This window comes from Antrostomus carolinensis, unplaced genomic scaffold (genome assembly GCF_000700745.2).
Source record: "Antrostomus carolinensis isolate BGI_N321 unplaced genomic scaffold, ASM70074v2 scaffold51671, whole genome shotgun sequence".
Taxonomy (NCBI): domain Eukaryota; kingdom Metazoa; phylum Chordata; class Aves; order Caprimulgiformes; family Caprimulgidae; genus Antrostomus; species Antrostomus carolinensis.
Window position 1 is genome coordinate 31,303 of NW_010295914.1, and position 13,714 is coordinate 45,016.

The window sequence follows — 13,714 nt, forward strand, 5'->3', positions numbered from 1 at the left end:
CTTCCAAAAATTTTTAAATTAATCAATATGAGCCAGCAAGAGTAAGCAATTAAACTTTTATTTATGATCATTTACATATGACTAAAAATGTTCACCACAAAATGCAAACTTTCAGTTATCTTGTATTTAGCAGTGAAAATAGTAATCTCTTCATAGTAAAGCACCAAGGAGCACATCACAGAACAGTCAGAAACAGATTCCATTTCTGCTTTTCCCTCACAATGTACACTACAACGTTGAAGATTTTATAAAAGTCTAAAAGTTCCAGAACAAATTCTAGAGTCACCTGAGTGCTTGGCAGGAACTGTATTATTATTTAGTAGCAATTACTTTTTTTCTGCCTTTTTTGAAAAAAAAAAAAAAAAAAAAAAAAAAGAAAGAAAAAAAAAGGCTACTTTTTACAAAACTGAGACAGACATAATTGGGCCAAACACTGGGTTTCATATTTCACCTGAATTTCTCAATGGGAGACAAACAGAATATTTGCTAATAGGAGTATCCAGAACAACTGTAAGAACAGATGTTAAGAGGAAAGTAAAAAAAAAAAAAAATCAGTTCATTATAACCTGGTTGGTAGGGCTTAATGGATTACAGGCACCTATAACCACTACTCCACTCAGCTTTTTCCATTACATTTAATTAGCATTTCATTCAAACATACTACATTTAAGAAGACAACATGATTTTTTAAGTTCAGTGAAGTTGTGTATATGGACAAATACATGTACACACTTTTGGTAGTCATTTAAAGCTATAAACTTATATGTCAAGAGAGGCCTATGGACTCCATTACAGATCAAAGAGAAATAACCAGAATCAGAGCGTTACAGACAAAGTGATATTCTAACACAGGAACCAATACAGTTATCAAATAATTCATTAAAGAATAAAATTGTTATACAAAAGAGAAATGCTGCCTTTCTATCACTTCAGAACAGCAGACAAGAAGGCAACATTAAGAAAAGTGCACAGCAGAAAAGAATTGTTCAGTTTTCTGAAAAAGTTTAATTTTTCTTCAGACATCAGGCTTTTGTCCAGAAACATACTGGGTTAGGATTGCTTATATTGTCTCCCAGATCAGTCTCTTCTTGCATTAGTTCTCAGTAAGGCGCTTACTCCGACATGTAGGAACGATACATCAGGGCCACGATAATCGCTGCTATGGCCGGGATCACCCAGTTGGACCATGAACTAGAAGGAAGTTTTGGAAACAGCAGAACAGCAGTTTAGGACAACCAGCATGTTTTTTTTTTAAAAAAAAAAAAAAAAGAAATTGTTTAAAGAAGTCCTTCCTCCCCACTCCAACAAATACTCCAAAGTAAGGGCGAGAGAACACCTGGGCTGGGTTGGCCAGTAATACTCTAACCAAGCAAAAAAGCTGGTGCTGTTAAGGCTTTGTACTAGAGCTTACAACAAGTTTGTTTACTAGACAAGAACAGGACTCAAGACATGTTTAAAGTTGCAGCATGCTGCCCAGAATATAATTCATTCAGAAGCCATTAAGTAGCAGCATCGCAAGATACTTGCAAGCACCCCAAGCTCCTTACTCAGAGGGGCATGGAACAGTCCTCCCAGGCTTCAGCAACAGGCAATTATCAGCAGGATACAACTTCATTAAGTTTGATTCAGTGGTGTTCCAAAGAGTTTCCCTGCCCCCACCCAGTTCTGACAGATTTTCTTTCTTATAGATGCAATCCTCTTATTTCCCTGGGATGCAACAGTTGTAGAAAATTTTTGAAGTGAGGCATCCACATCAGCAAAAAAGTCAGCAAAGGTATCAAGCATCTTCTATTCACCCGACAGCCTCCAGGAATTAAGACTTGTGCAACATAAACCATTTGATTTATTGATACATATCAATGCAAGAAAAAAAAAAACTAGCTAGTAAGCTAGCATGCTTATAAAGTAACACCTAGATGCCAACTTGGACTTCATATAGAACAGAAATTTTCATGCACCATCCTCTGACATCTAAGCTTCAGAAAAATAATCATGAGGCACTTCAAGTTTGATATCAGGTGTCATACTATACCTGGAATTAGACTGAACAGTGGTAATAAGAGTTTCCTGGAAAACAAAGCATAAGAAGATATTTGCATCAGGCAGACAGCCCTCGTCATCTTAACCAGTCCCTCTATTTCTCAACACTCATTAAGTGGGATTAATTTAAAAACAACTCAGTGCATTGCATTTGGAAAGCATTTTCTTAGAATTCCTGTAACAGACTGCTGTATTAGAAGCTAGCTAGAAGTTTCTGTAGTTAACATTGGATCAAAATTTATTAAAAAAAAAGATCACAAGGAATTTTGCTGCAAGTTTTCCATGAAACTAACGTCGACCTCAGGTTATAATGGAAAAGTTTTATTCGTCAAAGACACAAAGATCCTAAAATTTAACTGAAAAGACTCTGAATTAATACACAAATATATTTTATATTGAACCTACATGAAGAAAGCTACTAATTTACATCCACAAAGCTTATTAAACTCTGTTTTTTATTGTGGTGTTTCAGATTGCATAAGAATCAGTCAAATTAAAGTTGTTTCTGATATTGATTTGGACTTGATCAGTTTCTATAAAAAAGAAGCACTACAAGATCAAATCCCAGTTGGATACATGTGCAAAATTTATATGAAGACTTATTAATTTGAATACCACTAATTGCACATGGCCCTAAGTGCATTTAAAAGATCCAAGCATTAAAACTGTACTTAAATGTAGTGGTACAAAATCCATCACTGAAAAATTAATGCTTCAGTATCAGAATATCTGCAATTCATTTAAAGAGAAAAAGATTGCTAACATCCTCTCAGGTTCAAGCAGGATACTTTCACAAGCACCCAAATTATCACAGGTTTACACATGACAAATACCATGTTTGAAAGAGTAAGAGTCAGTGTTCACATCTATATTGGCTTTGTGAACATCTCCATGAAAAGTTAATCCCAAAGCCAAAGAGTATGGAACAGACTGTGCCCACACTGTCAAGGCCGACACCCTCTACAACAGACTTGCCACATTCAGGGCTGGGAGATGGTTCTCCCCCCACCAAGACAGTTAAGAAGAATATGGCCCAGCTCATCAAAATTTGTTTTTTAACAGTATGACACTGAGCATGTACCCTTAAGGTACTTTAAATACAGTGCAAGATGAGAAGGGCAAGGCCTTCTGACGGCTCCTAGAGAGCCGGGGTACAGGGCTTAACCTGCCACGCTACACACCCAGAGCGCAGTGCAAAGTGAAACTGTCTTATCAGCTACACCCACACGTCCTGCTGGAAGCAAGTGCTCCAGCTTCCCTCTGGCACGATGGAAAACACTTATAGCACAGACAACTATGACCAGCACTAAAACAAGAGAATAAGCCAGACAGGATTGTAGTAAAAAGTTGTTTGGATAAATCTTAACTCCCAACTGGTCACACTTTGGCCAAGCTAATATTCCAAGTACTTCAGTTTAGTAAGCTCCTGTGAGCTTAATCAAGGGATTGCACACTGCAACTTGCACTGGGCAGTACGTTTCTCAGTTACATTTACAGTTGCTGCTCTTACAGCTTAAGTGTAAATTGCCCTGAATTTCAGAAGAAATCTGAATAGCAGCTGTCGTTCTTGGCAGGAAGAAGCTCTGAATTCTGGTCACCACTCTATTTCTTATTTTTGTTAATATACTAGTTCCAGTCTTTAATTAATAATAAAATTATTAATTGTTATAGCAAACATTTCAGTGTACATATATTTTTTTTTTACTTTCTTTCCTTTAACTTATTCATATTATTGGAAAATCTTACAAAAGTGATTATTTCTTAAAAGTAATCTCTCAAACAGCAAGAGTAAGATCCTATTCCTATTACACTTAATTTAAAAATAATCTTCAACTATTTCCTATATGTACTGCTGTACTGTTAAACCAGCCCTGAGCAAACATCCTCTATACACACAACAAAGTTTACAAATTAATCCCTCATGCACTTGCTTCTTTAAGGTACATCTGAATTTTATGAGTCTGACAGTTGAGTGCTAACACAACTTTACTCTATTAAAGACAGGAAAAAAGTATTAGAAAATACTGCATTGACAGGACATTCATCAAAAAACACAGCAACAGTCAGGAAGTAAGTAGTATTTTCACCTTGAAGGGGGTTCACAATTGCAAATTAACTGATCTGTAGTACAGAAACTAAATGTGTCTACATTCTCTATCTACTAATGTTACCAATATATTAAGCATCACATTCCCCCCTCCCCACACTTAGTTTAATCCATTCTGTCTATAAACAGATTTTTTTTCTTAAACTGAATACTAGAAAGCCATTGACTGATTCTAGGCTCACTTTTTTACTATACTGTAATGCAATCACACTTAACCTCTTGGTTCAAACCCACACAAATTAAAGAAAATAACAGCTAACAGGAAGGATAAGATGAAGCCAGATCAACAGGTTTAAGAGCTGAAACACTCTGCTTAAATCAAGCTTAATTATTTTTGCCTCTAGGGGTATACCATTTACAGAGAGACACCGTCCCTAATGCCTAAAAGAAACAAAGCGGCATTTCAAGAAACACACTTACTGTTGGTTTCTGAAGCTTCCCTCTATCATCCTGCAAGAAAACAATAAAAAAACACTTAGACAAAACCCTAAAGCATTATTACAACATTTATCACTAAATTCAGTTTGCAATTGTATTCTGTTGCACCTATTTTTACCTAGGAAACAGACTTGCAAAAGAGCAGGTGTCAGTGTGTGCTTTTGAGCTACCATAAACAAGATCACTTCCTTAAATAATACTTCTCAATATAGAATAAAGAAGTGAAACCCAAATTTCCAACATATTTCTTGTGCCCATGTTTTTGCATTTCCTTTGTCTCTGAACAGTACACATAACCTTAGTTTATACACTGAATTCAATCATATTAAGTTTACTTCTACATAGTCTACTCATATTATTAGGCAAAGTCATCTAATTAGCTTTGTTTCAATGTCCAGTACAAAGGTCCCAAATTCTATGGATCTTTAACTCATTACATCTTAATTAAAATAGTCACATTTATTACACAAAAGCCCAACAGGATATAATCTTGACAGTGCTGTTATTTGTACATGAAACTATCAAGCTGTTTGTTTTGTATCAAGTGAAAGCAGGCACTTGTCAAACAAGGAAGAACTGCACTGGTAGCCAGGTTAAGAACAACTTTACTGGCATCAACTGCCATGAACTAGATGACAAACCTGCAAGGTTACAAATGTGCATCAGAGCTCAATTATTTTGTATTAGGAGAAGCTACACTATTAATACTAGTCAAGGTCAAGAGAGATATACAAGACCAAGAATCTTACTGTGAAATATGCTACTCAAGACAGTGATATTTACCTTGAATGCAAGGCAAAACACACACAAAACAGACAGAAGAGTAAAAAAGAGGAGGAAGAGATGAGTAGTAGACCAGATGGGCACACTAGCAGCCCAAGTCTCTCACAAGTGGTTTTCAACCACTTTTCATCTTATAATAGATGCAGGAGAGCTTAGATAAGGCCTATCTGCAGGAAACCAAGGCAGCAGCTCCATAGCGAGAAATAAATCCTTTACAGCTTGAGGCAGTAGAGAGGTGCTTGTTAAAAGTACAGGAAACGGTAAGAACAGCACAGAAAAGGGCAAGTGACAGGTGATCCAGTGGGAACTGATCATAAATAACCCTGACAACTACAAGAGGGAACCCTGATACAGCACAAAACGGAGGGGACCCAGAAAGGGGGGAGACAAAGCATCAAACTAGAAGATGTTTAGAGTAGCCATTTTCTAAACATATATATGAGGAGCCAGGATTGTACTTTTAGATCCAGATGGAAGCCTGGCGTATATATTTACAACGATGAAAGTGGCTGTTAGTAATCACTCTACATATTGACATAAGAAAAGGTCTACACATTCTGACATAGCACCTTCAGGGGTTAGAGAGTCTCATTATAAAGCTCACAGAGTACACCAGAAATGGCATGATTCCATATTCAGTTTATTGAGTAACTAAGCTGTAAAATATTTCAAAGCAGCAAACTTTTAGATGTGACCATCCTTACGCTACATTAATCACATCCCTTCACTCTGGGGGAACCTATCTCCAGTCCAGGTCCATCCACAAACAGCTGCAGGGCTGGCACCCAACCAAACTAGCAGCTCTCCTTTCTTTTGAAGTAAATTACCAGAGGAATAACTATATGCAAAAACACTACAGTAAACAGCAAGTACTGGTACTCTCACATACTCACCGGATGAAGTTCCCCAATAATGAAGGTTTCTGACAATGTCCTCGCATCTGTGGAATGGCCAACATCTTCAAAGTTCTCAGTAGCATCTCCCCCAGCTTGCTCCCTGAGGACCTCTTCACCACCTGGGTGCTGCAATTTTTAATGAGTTTGAATTTGTTACTGAAATCAATTCCACATTCTAAAAATCAGAATTCTACATTTCTAAAAATAAAAAAATTGTCCTTGCAAAATCAGCTGCTAGACTTCTCACAGCAAACATAAGCCTCCCTGAATAACTAAAGAGCTTTATGTACTCTCTGAAGCCAAAACCAGCAACGGAGCAGTAAGAGGCATTACTCCTAAGAACTAGCATTTAGAACATTAGGCGAATCAGTCTTTTAATAGCCCAACTATTATGTGAAGTTATATTCTGCACTCTCACTTCTCCAGGAAAGTGTATTTTTATCCAAACAACGATTTACACAGCAAAAGGATAAAAGCCAAAAGGTGTAAATTGCAGCAAGAACATTCCAGGTAGTGTTGCAAGAAAAGGGCAATTATTCCCCTGGCAGATATAACAAAAACGCTATTCACAAGAGCAATTAAGCACTTCAACAAGTTTGCAAGGGAGCACTGCATAATCTCCATCCTTTGAGGTTGCCTAGACAAGGCTAAGGAACCTGACCTTCAAGTTAATCCTAGTTTGAGCTGGAGGTTGTACCTTCAAGGATCCTTTCCAAAATAAATTACTGTATTATTATCTGGTAAACCAGCTACTCCAGAACTGCTTACACACACACTTGAAAGCTCATCCAATACACTAGAATAGCAACTTGTTTTAGCAGACTATGGAATCCCAAACCCACATTGCTGACAAAAATCTCGAGATTTTAGAGAAGTCATCTCCCATTATCTCCCAATACCTCAACCCATCACCACTTCCTTAACTGAAATCCCTGCTCTCCACTGACTTTTCTTCTTCTCCAGAATGCACTTTTGAGACCGCACGCAGTTCCACATTTCCATCCATCAAATGACTCTGCCTGTACATACTGCAAGATATATCACATCTAGTTCAGCAAATTTTCTCAGCTTCAAGTTACTCATTTATATAACAAGTAAGTAATATGCCATAAAAATTCACCATTCATCTGCTAAGTAGGAAACTGCTACATAAACACCAGGAATTATTAGGTAAACAAGTTGAAAACACTTTATTACTGCCTTGGATTAAGGCAACCATGAAATAAGTACCAACAATTTACCAGTGACAGAGGAAATAAGGATTTGGATGCTCAATTCCATTTTTAATGCTTCTGACTACAGGATCTAAAGTGATGAAAACAGGATAAAGTTCTACTACTTAGGGTCATCCTGCCTGAACAGAAAAACTATGCTTAGACAGCAGATGAAAGAAGTGACAAACATTTCTGTTAGTCAAGGCAATTCAGGTTACCATTTACTTCATAACCACCATGTTAACTTCCTATCAATCCTTCTCTTCCAACAAAAATAAAACTTGTTCATACAGATCAGGAAGACACTATTATCAGCTTCCAGCAGCATCAGAATTCCAAAACTTGAACCTCTGCATTAAAGTCAGACTTTTTTTTTTTTTTTTTTAATAGATTGAGACAGTTGTGGGGTTGTTTTTTTTTGGTTGGTTGGGTTTTTTTAAAATCCAATACTTTTTTTAAAGAGCCAAGATACCATAGCTAGAAGGGTAAGGGATCCCTACCATGACTAAGCAAAAGCAAGATTAAGCAACTGATAGAGAGATTAGGCACAGCAGCTGAGCCAAAAAAGGTTAAAAGAGTGCATGCAGAGTAAAGATTATGCAAGCAGATGTGCAAATATGCTGTGCTCAAACTCCTGCCCTTGAATCCATTCTTGATAAGTATTCAGGGAAAGGACTGGACAAATGTTGAGGGATCATTCAAGTTCAGTGCCTTGAAATGTATAGTACATTTAAAAAGCTGAACTTGGGTCTAACAGGCTCTCCCAGATATTACCACAACTAAGTCTTCAAAGAATTCCTTCAACAATTTGAGTTTTTAGGAGGTTATTTTTGTTCATTTTTTTAATACCATGCTAAAGAATTGTGCTCTGCAAACCAGAAAAATATATGTAGCATCTTCAGCAGAAAAGAAGGCAAAACTCCTTGGAAAACATGCTTATCAAACAAGACATCAAGTAGCAAAAGACACCAAAGTTAAACCCATAAAGCACTAGTAGCACATAGTATCATACTCATGCACTGCAATGAAATCAAACTACTCATGCAAGCAAATAAAACACTAGTTACTCCAGAAAGTTGTCAAGATAACATGGTTTACAGTAGTTCCCTCAAAACATCCACCAGCCAAACAAGTGGCTACCTACCAGTGTAACTGCATCTACACTAAAACTATTTCAGAGTACTTTAACAAACTACCTGCAGGCTGCTGACTTCAGAATGATCATATACTAATTTGTTCCCCAAACCCTCCCTTGCGCCACTAGAAAGCAATCACGTAGCTATACAGGCAGCTTCACTGAGGTACTCTGGCTTTTCTCTGTAGAATTAGTTTTTGGTCTAATTGGTAACTAATCCCTGTCTACACATCCATGATATTAGTGTCAACACAGTGACTGCATCCAACCCTCTCAGTGGCTATCACACATCAGCTGAAGGTGACAGACCACCACAGCTGGCAGAAGTCAAGTTTGCTTGACTGGTAGCATTTCTTCCTCACATCAACAAGACTAAGGAAGAAAGAATCAGAGTTCCCAACTTTAGCCACCTAGCAGATGACGTTACTAGCAACCTACTAGACATACATAAAAGTACTTTGAAACTAAACACTTTTCTTTTAGACAGCACCTCTGCTTAAAGATGTAAACTTACAAACCCTCTGCAAACAACTCGCACATAATACAAGCAATTAATGAAAAGATTTCACCACTCTTAATGAAAGGGAGCAACTGTAATGTCTCAAAGGGCAAGAAGTGACTTTTCTATCAAAAGCTGAGCATTTTCCATGGTTCAAGGAGTTTCTCAAAGTTTGTTTATACAGGGCCATTGTTGACACTTCTGCATGGTAAACAAAGCTTGCTACCAGAATTTCTACTTCAATGAAGAGCCTTTGCATAGACTCTGGAACTGGAAGCCCACAAGACTATATAAACCAAAATCCAGCTGATAGAAATAACTAAAGTGTTTTTGCAAGTAAAATTGTGGCTCGAGGGAACTAAAAAAGCTTTTGCTGATTAGTTAAGCTAGTCTAGCCCATTCCTAGGACATGCACAACATAACAACATAGGTATTTAAGTTACATGTGTAACAGAAGTCTGTACAAAGCCAGCACTAGTACACAGCACCGACTAATTCCTAACAGCAGCACATTTTTAGATAAAGCAAATGAGCAGTTAAACTCACTGCTCTCATCTGGGTCAGAAGTCTGTGATTACTTCACCCTGAACACCTATCACCTCTTCTCCCCCTCACTACAGTCATGCAACTTTCTCGGTATCATAGGTCAAGACTATTAAAGTATAACTATCCTAATTCACAATTCCTGCCCCCTCCCCCTTCTCATACTGGGAGAATCAAATCTAGGGTCCAATTTAACTCTTGGGGAGATGAGCAAAGGTCTCCACCAGTGGCAGTCTTACAAATTCAAGTTTTGCTTTCCACACTACAGGGAATGAGAAGCAGAAAGGGGCAGCAACAGAGACAGAAAGACCCAGAGAACCTCAGCTTCATTGTGCAAGACAGAAAGACCAATGCATGTTTGTTTAAAAGGCACTTTCATGTAGCCTGAAAAGTTCTCAAAATTATTTCCATTATCTATTTAAGTTACAGGGTAGATATTTTGTACTCATGTAAAATTTTAGGAGCCCAGGAGAGTAGACCTCTCTCTGAGAGTGTATTTTTTAAAACCATCATTAGAGTTTTAGATGAACTGGAAAAGAAATGCCCAGTAGCTGGGTGCCCATTTCCCCCACTTAGAAAACAATTACAGCTCACAGCATCTTCCCTAAGAGAATGCCAAAAAGTGCTCTTTTTCAAAGCATTTTCAAATCTTCCTGCAAGCTTCATCAGAACTTGAAGCGAGAACACTGGTTTTCAACCTTTGACTGCAAAGTTGTGCAATAAAAATTCACAAGGTACACTGAGAGACTTCAAAGTGTGCTAGTCCTGGCACCTTTCCGGGTAAGCTGTTCACTACTTTAAACACAGAAGGCTTTATGCTACTCCTCCTCAATACTGACATACTGGATGAATGTAACTCAACAACACATAGTGGAGAGAACATTCTTCACTCTGACAGAGTAAAACAATATTTGGGTTTTTTGCACTAGATTTGATCAGCATTACAACACACATTTTGTGGGAGCTGTCCATTCTTTTTCAAAACAATGCTATGAAAATACAAGTTCACATCTTATGAAAAACCGATTTTCATCGGCTGCTAATATTTTCACTAAATTATGAGACCATCACCAATTGAAGAAACCCAAGAAAAAGTCTGTATTCAATGAATATTTAATACACAGCACAGTTAAGTTTCCAGAATAAGGAATTTCTTTCAGGTAGAGATGTTCCTGTTCTTGTTAGCCTCTGCCTAGCTTAAGGAATCTGAGTTCCCACAAAAGCCATAGGGAGGACTCTCACCACAATGTGAAGCAGATCAAGACACTGATAATTAAGTAATTCTTATTTCTATAGGCTCACCTATTTTTGTTTAGCTCATTAGATTGATGTCAAAGCCTGACTAGTGGGATCACTTTATTAAAGTATGGAGAAATACTATCAAGCATTACCAAGATACTTAATCCATTAATTGGCATTTAAGATTATTCACATATGCAATACAGATATTGCCCGTAATGTGTCTGTAATACTGATATTGCCATAAGATCCTACTGTGAGTACAGATGCATTTCCATTTCTAGAAGCTGTTTTCACTTAAATTATGTAGGACCTGAAACAATAAAAGGTTTCCCAAATTTTCTGTAACAGAGGTCTGACAGCTTTTGAACAAAAAAGAAAATATACAAGCTCCTGGTCTCAAGAATAGTCTTTCATGCCAAGAGCTTTCAGATACTGCACTCCAAAAGCTGAGGTCTCTGCATTTTCTCTCCTAGAGGGTATACTTTGAGAATGAAAGAAAATTCAGAGATATATTTTCAAATTATAAAGTCTTACTAAGATTTACTATTTAAAAAATAAATATAAGAAAAGCAGCTGCTGGAATCTTAATCTTCAGTATCCCCTAGGATAAAGTGTCACAATCCTTTCCTCCTCCAGCACTTCCTCTGTATTTCAAATGATCTTTTTTAAGCCCTGTCCTTAAGAAACCAATGTAATATGGTCACACTACACAATGCCTCCACTCCTTTTCAGCCTCACCACTGCCACCACATATACATCAGCACCCCCAGTCCACTTAGTATCAATCAAGTGTTCACAGAAGCTGATGGTTCTCAAAAACCAAACAAGTTTCACTAAACATCTGCAAGCTTTATGAAGAGATAACAGCTGGACAGAGGAAATACACCCTTTAAGTACTGCAACGGAGTCAAAAGCAGAGGTATACTTTCACTTATACGGGATGAGAGCATCCAAGGTGTCTTTAGCACTGAGGAACTGTAAAGTTCTCAACTTCATAATCAATAAGAAAATATTTCCATAGGTTAGTGCAGTGGTTGGAAAGATTGCTTGCTGAATTAAGAAGTCAGCTTCTGCTCCCAGTTCTTCACTTTCTAGGGAACTAATACTCTTACTTACTACTTGGGAAGAGCAGGAGTGAGGTGATGCTTTAGCAGTGCATCTTCTTTAGTACTACTAAATTTATTTTAGTAGCCTACATTTAATTCTTTAAATATTTTAAGCTTTCCTACTCCTGCAAAGAACTGCAAGTAAAACTGAGTTTGACCAATAATGCTATAGAAACAGCTAACAGAATCCCCACTTCACCAAGACATATTTACCACACTCTGGAACACACCAGCAAGAAGCTAGCTCCAGACTCTCCTCATGTCACCTGTAAATGCCTCAGGGTGTCTGACAGCTTCAAAAGAATTAGCACATCACTTGATAAAGTAACCAGGTATCAAAAGTATTCAACAAAGTAAAAAAAGCATCCTATGAAATATTTTAATACAAGGGTTCCACCTCAAAAATCACCAAAATGATGACCATATCCAAGAGCTTTGTTTAGAAGTGTAGTTTCATTGAATAACTATTTTCAACAAATTAATAAAATCTTATTCATTTATTATTTCAGAATGAGCCAGAAATCTCAGCTCTGAAGTCAGCCACATTACATTGAAAGCTGCTTAGTGCGAGGCTAAATTTTGACCCATGTGTACAGAGTGCATCAGGCATCCCACAATTGTCCAAGAAACAACTATTTAACTGCTTACAGACAAAATTAATTGTTTTTTATATGCTGCTGAATAAGCAACATTGTCCTGAAGACTGAAATGAACACTTTCTTGGAAAAATCTGCACATGGTAGTGCCTCTTAATATTTACCAATTTAATCACATTTACTGAAGGAAGAGGCTGTCAGCTTGTTTGTGCAACTTCTTAAATCCAAAAGCTCATTAGATCCTGGATTGTCAAGTGTGGGGGGTTTTTTGTTGTGTTAGATGTGGTTTTTGGTTGTTTTCTTTTTTTTTTCTCCTCTTTTTTTTTTTTAGTGGAGCCCCTCCTCCTCCCCAATCCAGAAGCACTTGAAGAACTATGATTCATCCAAAACTGATCAAGCTTCCAAGACCAGCTACCTCAATTTCTCAGGCTGCATGAAAAACTGCATTCTCCTCCAAGGCTTCTATAATTAAACCGTCCTTGCCTGAATAACAAAACAAATACTTCCATAAATAAAGGATGACCCAGACCAGGGACAGAGCTGAATGAAAAATAATCAAGAAAGAGTCAGTAGATCAGTTTCACAATCCGTCTTGATGAAAAGCCAAACAATTTGTGCTGGCATGCAGCTTAAGAACCACATAGTAACTGTGTCAACACTGCCTTTAAAAAATTGCTTGACGACCTTGTATTTGCAGAGAACACTCAATCTGTACTTTAAATTTCAAGTATTTACAACAACAAAAGTCAAAATAGGACTACAGAACCAGAGGCCTGAACTCTGTCACGATGCTACCAATCTGAACTGTGTTGTCAAATAAATTAATGTAAATTTGTAATATCACTTTTCAAGTGGATGCTAGATCTTTACAGATAATGGGGCTGAGGAAGAAAAAGCAAATTATCACTAATAAATCCTAGCTACATTCAATACTGAAAAAAAATAATTGCTCAGTAGTTGTATTTGTGTATCGCCACAGAATAACGTTTTAGTCCAATAACTAAAATGTTTCTTCATTAACCATGACTACATCAATCCTTCACCATCACCAAGCGATCGTTAACTGGGGGAAACCCCCACCAGGGCGCTCACCCTGACCGCTGCGCCCTCGGACC

At 37.4% G+C, this 13,714-nt stretch overlaps 1 protein-coding gene across 1 annotated transcript; it reads right to left on the reverse strand.

Moving 5' to 3' along the window:
- Positions 1-588: 588 nt before the first annotated feature.
- CYB5A (cytochrome b5 type A) lies at positions 589-6,390 on the reverse strand (the record flags this gene model as incomplete). The annotated part of the gene is made up of 4 exons (XM_010178104.1): positions 589-1,191; positions 2,033-2,067; positions 4,568-4,597; positions 6,262-6,390. Coding segments are annotated over 4 exons (273 nt in total), but the record flags the coding sequence as incomplete, so codon positions are not given.
- Between the last annotated feature and the right edge of the window lie 7,324 nt (positions 6,391-13,714).